The sequence below is a fragment of the Lacerta agilis genome, chromosome 5, assembly GCF_009819535.1.
Source record: "Lacerta agilis isolate rLacAgi1 chromosome 5, rLacAgi1.pri, whole genome shotgun sequence".
Taxonomy (NCBI): domain Eukaryota; kingdom Metazoa; phylum Chordata; class Lepidosauria; order Squamata; family Lacertidae; genus Lacerta; species Lacerta agilis.
The window spans coordinates 90,515,980-90,529,973 of NC_046316.1; the positions used below are offsets into that span (position 1 = coordinate 90,515,980).

The 13,994-nt window shown below is 45.2% G+C and overlaps 1 protein-coding gene across 1 annotated transcript in view; it reads right to left on the reverse strand.

Moving 5' to 3' along the window:
- Positions 1–2,245: 2,245 nt before the first annotated feature.
- Positions 2,246–13,994, reverse strand: part of EIF2B5 (eukaryotic translation initiation factor 2B subunit epsilon) — a 30,389-nt gene continuing 18,640 nt past the window's right edge. Inside the window, 5 exon segments of the mRNA XM_033150841.1 lie at positions 2,246–4,155; positions 4,913–5,023; positions 6,012–6,137; positions 11,772–11,852; positions 11,854–11,899. Coding sequence (XP_033006732.1) covers positions 4,090–4,155; positions 4,913–5,023; positions 6,012–6,137; positions 11,772–11,852; positions 11,854–11,899 — 430 coding nt within the window. The 3' untranslated portion in view covers positions 2,246–4,089.

A 13,994-nucleotide genomic window follows, 5' to 3' on the forward strand; every position in this document is an offset into this window, starting at 1 on the left:
GGGGGGAAGCTGTTTCTTTCCCACTTATCAAGTAGGAATATATAAACGGTTGTTCAGCTACAATTGAGAGTCTACCCTGAAATCAGGTTTTCAGGCTTGGCAACTCTTCAAAAGAAAAAACAAAATCAAAAATTCTTTCCAGTAGCACCTTGGAGACCAACTGAGTTTGTTCTTGGTATGAGCTTTCGTGTGCATGCACACGAAAGCTCATACCAAGAACAAACTCAGTTGGTCTCTAAGGTGCTACTGGAAAGAATTTTTGATTTTGTTTTGACTATGGCAGACCAACACGGCTACCCACCTGTAACTTCAAAAGAAAGGTTCTTAAAAGTAACATCACTGGACATCGTCTAGAACACGGGTTTCCCAAACTGGGTTTCCAGCTGTTTTTGGACTACAATTCCCATCACCCCTGACCACTGGTCCTGCTAGCTAGGGATGGTGGGAGTTATAGTTGAAAAACAGCTAGAGACGCAAGTTTGGGAAACCTTGGTCTACATATAGACGGTGCAAATGTTTTTTTTTTTTTCCAGATAGTTGCTTCTGATATATCATTTGTAGCAGCTTCATTTTCGTACTCTCAAGCCTGCTGCCTAAAACATACTTTGGGAGTAAATCCCAGTGAGCCTAGTAGGATTCCCCTCCCCCCAAACAGATATGCATAGGATGGCACTGCTGGATTCTTTTGTTCAACAAATATAGAGAATGCTCCAATCCCAGTATGACTGAATGTTAGCAATCAATGCACACAATAAAAATTGTGTACTTTCAGAGCACAGGATTTGAGCAGAACATAGATTTGTTACGTGGCACAAAGTATTCTCTGCCTCTAGTAAAAAAAACAAAAAACCCATCAGATATGGAATTACAAGGCAAACCCATTTTAAAGCCACCTTTGAACTGTTAAAAGAGAGAAAACCTCAGGCATCCAACGAGATTTTTAAATGTCTGCGTTTTATACAGCTTGTAAACACTTGGAGAGCTCACAGTAGGCTAGAGCGTGGGGAGTGTTGTACAGTATCTGCATCCGTAAACGGTTATAGGGTGCGGGGGGGGGGAGTTAAGGAAGGCTTAATATACAGAATTTATCGCTGCAGGAGGGCCAAAAATTTTAAGATGTCTCAAATAGGGACTCTTTTCAACTTAATGCTTCATAAAACCAGACACATTTCCAAGAGCCAAGAGAGAAGATTTTTAAAAATAAACAAATCCTTCCCCGACTTCAAAATAGCCAGACGTTACCCTCCATTTCTCAAGGGACCAGGTTAATATTAATAAGGAGAGGTAAATTTTACCCATAGCAAAAGTAAGGTGTGTGCGTCGCATGACACCAGGATTGAAAGAAACACGTTCTGCTACGATTTACTATCTCAGGAGATAAGCAGTGAAATCACTGGATTACAGTTCATGAGGGAAGTACAATCCTATCACTTGTGAACTGGGACAAAGGTGTTGCTTTTAAATCACGTTAATTGGATTACCAATGCTGGAGTGCCCATTTTCAACAGAGTGTGTGTGTGCGTGTGACTGGTTACCGTAAATACATTATCACCACCACCTTCCCATTCCTACCAACCTTGGTTCAAGTCAGAAGCTCACCCAAGAGTCGTTTTCCATGGCTGATTGCGTTATAGCCACCCCATCAGTCACATTACCCAAAATAGGACAGCCACTAGTATTTCTCTCTCTGATTTCTCAGAATGGAATGTATCTCTTAATTGAAAAAGTTACCAGCCCCATTAATCCACTTAAAATCCTTGCTAAGTTACTCACTGGAATCCAGTCACGACAAGGATTTCGGAACTCCTGTTCAGCACACAAAACAAGGAATGGATCTAAAGCTCCCCACGCGACAGGCCTTTAACTGCTACATTTGCCACTACCTCTGTGGTTGTTTGTCCCCGTCCCCCCGTCCCCCATGCAGGTATGGAGAGGTAGAACAGCTTCCGCTCACCTAGTTTGGCTTCCTAACACATTTGCAAACCATGCATTAGTGGCGGGCCTCCCAAGGGTCCAGACATCGTTTGTGCGGTTCGTAAACATAACAAGAAAGTGAACCACACGGGCAGAACTCATTCCAGGTACACATATTGCTACAGGAGCTCTGGCAACCACATCAATTGAGCAACATGTAAAGGGGATTTAAGAGACTCTTCGTATGTGGGGTAACCTGTGAGCCTCGGGCCAATGAGGCCTACCCGAGACTTTTGCTCAAATGCTGGCATATTACAGAACAGAAAGCCCATTCTTTGCGGAAGGGATGTTTAATAACTCCCCAAATTAAATATTGGCAGACACAGAAAAAGCACGTCTTTCCCGACATTTACAAGAGGATGTGGTGACAAGAGGAGCCCAACACCGCCACCAATCTTCAAGAGCTTCCATCCCAGCAGGCAATGCTCCCTCAGAAGCTTCTGGCAGTCCACTTGTGCCTGCATGGCACAGCAGCACCAATGGTTACAGCCACCTGCAGACTGGCAAAGCTCAGGCTCCCTCCCTCTAGACAGACTGCAGCCCTTTCCCGGAAGGAACAACATCAACAAGTCAGACTGACTGCTAGACGCAGGCAACTGCCTGCTGCTCCTCATGTTCCCTTTTAGCAGAAGGATGGATGCTGACCTGCAACTCAAGAGTAGGTGGCTGCTTGAGAACTCTGAATTATGAGAATGGTGCCAGGGCAGGGAGAACGTGCTACCGCACACTCCTATGCCAAACCCAGAACCACAGGCCTTCTGATGTCAGCATTTTTAAGAGGAAACATACCGGTACGTGTTTCTTATATAAAACAGGGCTAGCCAATGCAGTCCTCTCCAGATGCTGCTTTGACTACAACTCCCATCGTCCTTGATCACGGTGGCTGGGGCTGATGGGAGTTCTAGTCCCACAACATCTAGAAGGAACCATCTTGGTTATGCCCTATATAAAGCATGGCTGGAAAATCTCTAGAATTATGTGGAGCGTGTGTGATTGACCTAACTTGCATCTATGCCATGTGAGTGTCCCCAGGGGCCAAAACAGAACTCCCAAAGGGTTCTGAAGCGACCTCTGTCAAAAGCTGCAGAAGACAGACTCCAGCAGCGTCTTGGTAAGATACCAAGAACATCTGTTCCACGGCAGCTGGGTGTGGATCTGCTGTTCCAGATCCAAAGGGTTAGGACTGGTCAGTAAACAGTCTTGACACAGACAAAAGGGTCCCACCATCAGGGGCATAAGAACAGCACTTGCTTGCTACAGATTTTTCATTTATGAATTAACTCCTGGTGAGGTAGGTGAACGTTTCCCCGCTTTGTATGAACAGAAGTTGAAAAAGGCTCCGTGATTCTGGCAAAGGCTGCATTGCCAAGTGGACCTACAAGCTAAAACGGAAGCTAAGCCACCTCTCTTCTGAATCTCTCCAGATCCAGGAACAGCTTCACCTCCATCTGCAGCAGAGGCTTCGGGGATCAGCCCTGATTTGGGCTGCTGAACTCTCTTCCTGCCTCATGTTGCTTTACCAGCTGTTCCCTTCAAGGAAACTGGGGGGACACCTGCTGCATGTGCAGCACTACAGGAAAGTCAGGGGCTCCTGGGGAATTTGGTCTTACGGGACTGTCTTCTATGCAAATCCGAAGTGGCTCAAAGCCCCCAAGGGTTAAGGCTGACATGGAAATTGGTCTGGATCTGCCTCTGTCTCCACCTCCAACAGCAGCAAAGCCCCCATCCCAGTGGACAGCTTCCTTATACAGCACCATAGATGTTTGTGTGTATACACATACATGTTTGTGTGTTTGTATACACACATACATACACGCACCCTCACACATACATGTCTCAGAAAAATCTTTTAACATTACACAGGTCTCTGGCTTTTCCTTCCGACTGCTCTCGCGCTGTCTTGCGTGCGGTGCCTTTTCAGGGGTAGATGCTAAGTACATAAACAGCAATGGGATTGTCAGTCAGCTTTGATTTCCAGGTCCCCCACGTACACGCCATGCACCGGGTCTCGCTCTTGCCCGCTCCGTCACTTCGCCAGGCAAAGTCTGGCACTGCGGCCCTCTCCCTCTTGGAAGCAGGGAGAGGGGGCATCTCTTTCTGAGAGAGGCTGCCAGGTCAGTTCTGCTCCCCTTCGGACGACTCCTCTTCTGCCTCCTCTAGCCACTGGATAAACTTCTGAAGCTGAGGAAGCAAAGAAGAAGCTGTTAACAGGACGTGACGAAATCAGCAAAGGCAACTCCCCCATGGAACACCAACAGCTTCAGACATTTTGGCGACCAACAACTGAGCTCGCTTGTAAAGGCTGATCCACACATACACAGAAGTTTGCTCACTTCATCCTTGGTTCACCACACACTGCATGGGGCTTACAGGAACAGAATGAGGTGGCAGAATGGCCTGCACCATTTCAGGCTCCAGCAGTAGTGTGTCGGCACATTATTGAATGTTACCCCACTTAAATGGGCTGGAGCTCAGCAATGGAGCACCTGTAATGTACGCAGAAGGTCCTTGGTTCATTCCCCAATCCCCAGGTAGGGCTGGCAATTCCCTCTGCCTGAAACCCTGGAGAGAAACTGCCAACCCGTACTGGCAACACTAACCTAGATGGACGAATGGCCTGGTTTGGTATCAGGGAGTTTCCTATGCACCCCCCCTACCCCCCCTGCAAGTAGAAGACAAGTGCAACCAGGAATGTGCTGGGATATGTTTTTTTGCCCTGGGGGAGCATTCAGAAATGTATTCTCCACCCATGGCTTGAAGCGGTACAGCCCACACTTACCATCTCAGGACTCTGACCCTTTCATGTTGCTCTTTGTGCAGGCCAAGTCAATGTGCCAACTCACTCCGTTACAAAGGTGCCATGTGTGCACTTGCTGGTCTCAACAGAAAGTGTCAACACAGCTGCCGATAAAGGCTTCCTCTCACCCTGGAGACTCACCCGTTGGTTTTTACGAAGCTGCCTGCCTTTATCCGATGTGTCCCGTTGAGAAAACCAGGAGAGAATCATCTCTTCTGCCAAGATTTCCAGCTGGTAGAAAGTCATCAGCACCTGAAACAAGAGCCCTGGGCAATTAAGATGAAGTGGGCAGCTTATTCTGGATCAGGTGCTTACTCGGAGGCCAAAAGGGCACAGCAAACCAATGTCAGAAGCTTGGTTGGTTGGTAGGAGAGGCCCTGGGATGCAAGATGAGGAGGCTGAGGACAGGGAGCTGTGCAGAGCAGGCGAGGCTCACACAGCCCTCTTTCAGCTCCTGAGGCTTCAGAGAAATGCCAGCACTTTTAAATAAAACCTTCTCCTCCCGAGGCTTGCATGGAAAACAGCTGGTGACAAAAGTCAAACCTGTAGGCACCAGGCAAAAATATTCCTTCATCACAAGATCTCAGGGTGGCTCACGGAATAAAATTCAAGTTAGTTAATATTAATCAGCTGAAGGCCTGGTTGAAGAGGAACGTCTGGCAAAGAGGCACACACTCCCTCCAAGGTCCCTGGCAGTCTCAGCAGCGCAGGTGATGCAAGAGACTTGTATGCCTCCACACCAGCTCAGGGGAGAAGAAAGACTTCTGCAATTCAGGAGCCAGGGCAGAATCTCAAAGGTCTCCATTTTCACTTAACACCCCTCCACCAAACTCAACATGGCTACAGAGGAAAAGTCTGAAAAGGTGGCACCTTTTGCCAAGAGCAGAAGATTTTGTGTGGACCCCTGTGGTTTGAGTAGCTTAGGCCTCCGAGCCTTTGCAAAAACTTGCTTTCTAAACTGGGATCTGATCCGAGGGTTAGTAACAAGGGGCACACAGCAGTGTGTTCTGCGCCAACCATGTTGGCTGCACAAACAAGTCCCTTTCAACGATCGGGAAGCAGCTTCTTAATCAACTCCTGCTGACAGGCACATGAACCCTTCCCTTCCTGATAAGGGACAACTCTTAAGTGCTGGTGCAGAAAACAAGGCATAATTCAAGCAGACACGTTGGAAAGAACAAGCGCTCTCTCTCGCTCTCTCTCATACACACACACCCTTCCCATTGGCATATAAACTCACTTTGGCCATGGACATGCATAGGTTTTCGTGCTCCAGGAAGAACTCCTCGATGGCATGCAAGGCATCCAAGTGATCTGACGCCCGCTTTATGTAGTTCTTGAAGACTGGAGCCCAGTTCTTCAGCAACTGTTAGAGGGGTAAAGTGGGCAGAAGAGAGACGAAGTGGTGACCACTTAGACAGAGGTATCATATATAGAATTGCCATTACATCAGTGTTTCCCAAACTTGGGTCTCCAGCTTGACTACAATTCCCATCATCCCTAGCTAGCAAGACCAGTGGTCAGGGATGATGGGAATTGTAGCCCAAAAGCAGCTGGCGATCCAAGTTTTGAGAGACACTGCATTACATTATACAAATATAGGGCCCTCTGGGGAGGGCCATAACTCAATGGCAAGAGCACAGGCAGAGCATGCAGAAGGTCCCGGGGTCAATCCCAAACATCTCCAGGTAGGTATGGGAAGGAGTTCAGCCTGAAACCCTGGAGAGCCACTACCGGCCAATGCAGGCAGTACCGATCTGGATGGGCCAATGCCCTGACTCAGTATAAGGCTTCCTTTGTTGATCATCTTATCACTAGAGAATTTGACCCTGACATGCAGGGTTCACAGCCCTGACATTGTCTAAATAAGCCTTTCTCAACCTTGGGTCCCCTGTTGCTGCTGGACTGCAGCTCCCATCATTCCTCACTACCAGGACCAGTGGTCAGGGATGTTGGGAGTTGTAGTCCAATAAAAGCTGGGGGGGGGCAAGTTTGAGAAAAGATGGCCTAAATTAATGGAAAACAATAAGGCAGCCCTTGGCCATCTGGTACCCTCCAAGTTGGTATTCCCCTGGCTTGGCAAAGTCTGCTTTAAGGCTAAATTACCTTGGCCATCAATCACATTAAACACATTTAGAGCTAGCTCCTTCCTGGAATCATAGAATGATAGAATTGTAGAGCTGGAAGGGCCCCCAAGGGGTCATCGAGTGCAACCCCCTTTCCAGATGTTTGAAAACAAGGCCTTAAAGAGTTGACAAGACAAAACATCAACATCACAAACTGGCTATGGCTATAAAACACAAATTTACTGGAATAGAAATGAGCTGATAACCATCGGATTTACAAACATGCTAAAGTGCCAAGTGCAAAAACTGAAAACAAAAGGTAAAAAAATACAGCGATATCTGAACAAATTGGATTGTTGAATAATATAACAAGTGGCGTGAGTCCAAATACAAGATAATGACCCTGTGCCGCCACAACGGTGAGGGTGGCACATAGGAGAACGGAGAAAGCTCAAAAAACATTTGGTAAGATACAGTGCGAGATACTTGTTTTATAATTTTTTCTGGTTTATCGTACGTTGTAATTTGAGTGTTATTTGTACTATTTGCTTTGGACTGATGAAGCACTTTGCGAAACCTGACATGTATCTGGAAAGCAGCTCTTCATCCCCATCTGGGTGGTGGCTTTGATTCGCCTTTTCCATTTACACACCTTGGAGTTTCCAACTTGAGACCCTTTGAGGAAACATTCCATCTAGTTCGACACCGACAACGTTTTCTGAACTTTCTCCGTTCTCCTTTGTGCCACCTTCACCATTGTGGCGGCACGGGGGTCATTATCCTGTATTTGGACTCACGCCGCTTGTTATATTATTCATCAATCCAATTTGTTCAGATATCGCTGTATTTTTACTTTTGGTTTTCAGTTTTTGCACTTGGCACTTTAGCATGTTTGTGAATCCAATGGTTATCAGCTCATTTCTATTCCGGTAAATTTAGTTTTATAGTCATAGCCAGTTTGTGGTGTTGTTTTGTTTCGTTGTATTATTTTCACCACAATTGATACTTGTGTATATTACTTAAAGAGTTGACAACACAACGACAGGATTCTTTATTAGCACCTGTAGCAACATCTGCACGTGATATTAATTGAAACTCGTGCAATTTGAGATGGTGCATTGTCCCTGCTTGGCAGTTCAGGATGGATGAGGGCCTTTCAACGCAGCTCCATCACATACACTGCAGCATGGTGGGAATTTATTACAGCTTACAAATAAACAAGAATCGCTCGCACTCGAGGCTTAGCCCTTCCGTTGATTTTGCTCCACAGCAACCGGTTACAGGTTGCAGATTGAGCGAAGCCGAAATAAATTAAACTCCTTTCACATTATCCATTGTAACTATGTGCATTATCTGTGCGCCCTCAAAGGCCACCCAGAAGTTCTTGGACTACAACTCCCATCAGCCCCAGCCAGAATGGCCAATGGTCAGAGAATATGGGAGCTGGGGAGCCAAAAACCTGCTCTAAAGGCAGTCAACATTCCCACTATAGTTCACATTCTCACAAGGACCAGAGCTGCTTGCTTATTAACAGAGAGCTTGTAAGAAACATGAAATTTCCATTTGTTCTGAAAATTGGGTTAATTTTTTTTAAAAGTATCTTGATAGTGTAGCGGGTTATTATTATTTATTCCATAAATTAAATAAAAGATGCGAGGGGCGGGGGCTGTATATACTGTGTGTGTGTGTGTGTGTGTGTGTGTGTGTGTGTGTGTGTGTGTAAAGTTAATTTTGGGGCGGCTTGCATGGCATGGAAACTCAGAATTAATTTGCAAGCTTTGTTTACGCTCAAGAGAACATGAGTGACATCTGGCAAAGCCCTCCACATAACAAGAATGAACGGCAAGTCCTGCATGTACCATGAAAAAGGCATTTTTTTAAAAAAAGAGAATTTATTTACTTATGTTTCACCTTTTGTAAGCACCCAAGGCAACATGCAAGGACTAAAACAAAACCAGTTAAATATGGAAAACATTAAGCCGACAGAAAAAAAACCCCTGCAATATTCATTATGAAAAGCACTGGATTGGATCCAGCAGGGTCTGCCTGCTGACGGAAGGCTCTCTAATCCAACAGAGGCTTCTGTCTGTGGAACAGGGAAGGAGGTAGTTTCTGCCCAGTTTCCCCTCCCTCTTGAAGCCACCCACACACCTTCCCCAGATTTGCTCCAGAGGACTGGAGAAAAGGGAGGGTGGTGCAGGAGGAGAGGAGAGCCTTCAATGGAAGGGACAGATTCCAACCCAAAGCAATGTATCAGCCTAGAACACTGGTCTTCACCTGGTGGGCTGCAGCCTGATCCTAGGTGACTCTCAACAGCAGCACTGCACCATGCAAACATATGGTGAACGGTTTTAAGAAATGAGTCCCTGCTTTGTTAAAAGTGGGTCCTGAGTCTGGAAAGGGTAGAGGAGCCTGGTTAGAGAAATCGACACGGGGTGGGGGAGAATGCAGAGGGAATTACAGTCAAAAGAACTCTTCCAGTTCTTTTGCCTGGCTGCGATATGCCCTTCAGCTGTGCTAATGCCCAGATGGAGAGAGATGGCTCTGTAGAAAACACTGATTTTTTGCATGGATGACCTATAGCCCACTACACAAAGAGCCACATTTGTTGCCCTGCCGGCAACGTGCAGGTGGCCCCACGAAGGTTGCCCATGAGCAAACATGGCCCTCAGGATGAAAAACAAACAAACAAGCCCACTAAGAAGACGGAATCATAGAATTGTAGAGTTGGAAGGGACCCCAGGGGGTCATCTAGTCCAACCCTCTCAGCTAAAACATCCATGACAGGTGGCCTTGGTGGATCAGGCCAACGGCCCATCTAGTCCAGCATCCTGTTCTCACACACAGGCCAACCAGATGTCTTTGGCAAAACCGCAAGCAGGATGCGAGCACAACAGCCCTCTCCCCTCCTGTGGTTTCCAGCAACTGGTACTCAGCACCATTGCTGCCTCCAAATGTGGAGGCAAAGCACAGCCGTCATGGCTAGCAGCCACCGAAAGCCCTCTCCTCCATGAATTTGTCCAATCCTCTTCTTAAAAGGTTTCCCCCTTCTGCTGTAGACGATTGTGAGCAAGAGTGCACCAGGCAGCTTCCTGTGACACAACAGCAGGAGTGGAAGAAAGGAGCAATGAAGCTGGGCTCCAGTGGAGCCCTCCTAGTATCCTCTGGGGGAGACTAGTTGTCGAATGCACCCCTCGCTTAAGAAGCCTTCCTGAAGCTCGCCCGAGACAAGTCAGGGCACTGCAAGGATTATCAGCGCAGACTGCCAGGAACAGGAGAAAGAATGAAAGACAGGAAGCCCTTTGCATTCCTGGCCAATCCTCTCCTGCACCATTTAATTAACACCCTGGAAGCAGCAAGACAGCCCCACTAAGTATAGCACGTCGGCCAGAGCCTGTTAACAGCTTCTTACTATTTTATACTTACAGGAAAGAGGAGTTACGAAAGAAAACTATTAAAGCGTTTTAAGAGGCAGCGGCACCATGACAGAGGAAAGGGGAGGGGGAAGCAAGAACAAAAAGAGGCAGCTACATTAGGGATTTTAATAGACAAAAAAGACAGCCACGGGAATAAGAATCTGCACAAAACAAATAAGGTACCGTGAAAATCCCTTAAACGAGTGGGAATGGACTATAATAATTATGTAAAAAGTAAGGCTAAACGTATGAAGTGAATACAGGAAAAAAACGAAAGAAGTAAACAAGACCTTAACGGGATGCTGACTTTAACACCAGCACTAACATACAGACCATGGGAGCGATCCCGCCCTTTTCTTGAGTTTGTTCTTATGTTAAAATAGTTAGTTGAAGTTTTTTGATTCTGTGCTTTCTAGGTTTTTAAACCCTTTCGTAAAGACAGTGTTAGAAGTTTCAGTTGTGTGCTCAACCTATTATTACTGCATCTTGCTTCCTTTAAGTTGGGCATTGTTTAAAGCTTTGTTTAAAATTTGCCATTTAGGTTTTCAAACCATCTTTTGTAAATGCAGTATTAGAACTGTTTCAGTCGAGTTTTCAACCTATATTACTGCTCTTGCTTCTTTAATTCGGGCCCTGTTTAAAACATTTACATAGCTCGTTTTGAATGTGTACAATCTAGGTTTCCTAACCTTTTTTTGGTAAATACAGTATCAGAATCATTACTCTTGAGGCCTTAACCAGTTAGGTTTTCAAACCTTCTTGGTAATGCAGTACCTGAACTTTTACATTTGTGTTTTCAACCCTATATTACTGCTATTTTTTGCGTTTGAAACCTTAGTCATTTAAGTATCTTATTTCCTCTGAGGAAACTCGAATACTTCAGTGAAATGAGGTATTGTAGCCAGCCATCCCGTTAAGGTCTTGTTTAGTTCTTTAGTTTTTTTCCTGTATCACTTCATACGTTCAGGCTTACTTTGTTACATAATTATTATAGTCCATTCCCCCTCGTTCAGGGATTTTCACGGTACCTTATTTGTTTTTGTGCACATTAGGGATTTTGACTTGTTCGGATTTTCCTATGCTTGCTTTGTTGGCTTTTATATTGCTGCTGCGTGAATTGAACCTATTAACACTTTCATATGCTGCCCTTTTGGTGAAGGTGCGATAAGAAGTATTTTTAAAGAAAAGAAAAGAAACAGAAAAGAAAAGGAAAAAGAAAAGAAAAAGAAAAAAAAAGAAAAGAAAAGAAAAGAAAGATAATAAGCTTTCCAGACCACAGATGAGCAGGGAAATTGCAAACACAGTGAGCACTTTCTCTGCAGATAATGCTTTTACAGTTCACAAAATCCAATACCGGAAACAATGCCCAGGGAGAATCTAGCAGTAGCTCATCAGAGGCAGCTGGTTCAGACCTGTGTCTCTGGAACAGCAAAACACTGCCCTTTCTCCAGACACAGAGGGGAGCTACTGAAAACTAAAGAGAGACACTGCATCCAGCGAGAGAGCAGGGCAACTCACAGGGACTACCAGCATGCATGTACTGTTGCGGGTCCTTTTCTCCGCGTTCAGCTGCTGCAGTGGGAACTCCAGAACCACCTTTGCTCAGCACCTCCATCACTTCTTTCAGGCCAATATTATAGGCATATCTGAATGGGGAAGAGGAAGACAGCAAGGTATTAATGGGACATGGAGGGGGAACTCATCAGTCTCCCTTATCTGATCTGCTACCCACTATCCATATGCACAGCTTAAAGAAAATGTACGGTGCTTTCAACAACACTAGTGTAGCATTGCAGGGTGGGCTGGCTCAAATGAGCAAGGAAAAATATCCAAATAAAATTAAGTGATTTTAAAGAGTTTCCTGCTGCGATCCTTTGTCTGGCATTTTTAAAACAATGTGGAAGTCTGACCATGTGGTTTTCATTTAAAAACTAAGTAGAGTGGGTTTTTTTGTTCTTTCTTTGTTACACTTTTACATTCCAACCAGACCTGACACCTCTGCATATTTTACATGCTTCCATATTTTTTTACTTACAAAGATAAACATCTTTGAAATATTGCCATATAAGCTCTTTCTTACAGCCAGCACTCATGGTAGTTTTTGAAGTTAAAGCTGCACACTGGAAATTTTTATATTTTCTTCTCCTGCCCTCCCCTCTCAGGGCTGCTCCTTTCTGCCTTTGCCTAGCCCTGCCTTCCCTTCACAAAGCAAATTAGCAGGCAAAAATGAAATTCCCATGACTGGAGGTGGAAGCAAGGTCAGAGAGCTACTGGAGAGAACTGAGCAACTTATTTTCATCAGGAGAAAATGAAATGCCTCGTGTCTGGTAGGCAGACTATCGGTACTTCTCTCATAACTCACTTATCTTTGGCAGAGGCACTGATCTAGTTTAGAGATTCACTTTACGGCTATCATGCTTATATTAAGATTCTGTGTTAACATAGCTGTCATTTGAAAAAAAAAAACTTTCTATTCGCTGCTTTGTTTTTAACAATCTTTAATCTGCTCTGTGCTACTGCATGCTCAGCCACAGTCCCTAGTGTCCAGACCCGGCCCTAAAAATTTAAGAGTGCCAGCAGAACTTACTGCCACAAAAATAATCTCATATAAATAGCATGCTGAGAAAAGTAAAACGCTGATTTGACAAGAAGTTCACAGATTATGTTCTCAGTTGATTACTACTACTACGCCTAATACTATTACAGTAAAGAAACTCATAACTGTAACTCACACTACAAGTGTTAATAATCATAGAATCACAGAGCTGGATAGGGACCCTCGGAGGCAGGGGCGTAGCAAAGGGGGGCGGGCCGCCCCAGGTTCCATAATGGAGGGGGTGACAAATTATCAAGTAACAAAAATAATTTGAATTTTTTTTAAAAAAAAATGCCTGCTCCGAAGGTCTTATCTTACTATACTAGAAATTATATAGCTATATATGAAATTTCATGCATATTGGTTATATCTTGACCCTCCTCCACCAAACAGCTGTTCACTTGGCTGTTTCCTATGTCATGAAGGCTGAAATTTCAGTTCAGAGAACACTTACTGTTCCCAACTCTAACCCTGTGGAAAGCCATCTAATTAGACTTTAATTTGATTTTGAGATGTTTTCAGGAGGTAATTTAATTATTGTTTGATTTTATACCAATGTTATGTATCTGATGTTAGCCACCCTGAGGCCCAACTTTGGCTGGGGAGGGTGGGATATAAATAAAAGGTTTGTTATTATTACTTGTTATTATTCCTTTGTAAGAAAATATGAAATAACATAAAACCATTTTTGCGCGGGGGGGGGCAGAAATCAATGGGGGGGTTGACAAGAAATTTTCCGCACTGGGTACCACCTGACCTTTCCATGCCGGGGGGGGGGTTGACAAAAAAAAATTGCCCCCAGGTACCAATTACCTTGCTACGCCCCTGCCCGGGGTCATCCAGTCCAACCCCTGCAATGCAAGAACTTTTCACCCCCTCATGGGGCTTGAACCCACAACCCTAAAGTCTATTGCTCTACCCACTGAGCTATCGCAAAAGGCACCTGGGAGTTGAGCCTGCAGCTCAGCAGTAGAGCCCATGCACTTGTTCACAGAAGACCCCAGAGGAGAACATGAAGATGTGTCAGATTCTTTGCTTCAGTGGTTCTCAAACAGCGGGCAGCTCTTGAACATCAATGTTAGAGGAGCCTGGACCGGGTCAATGATCCACCTACTCCAGCATCCATTCTCTGCATCCCTCCTGCA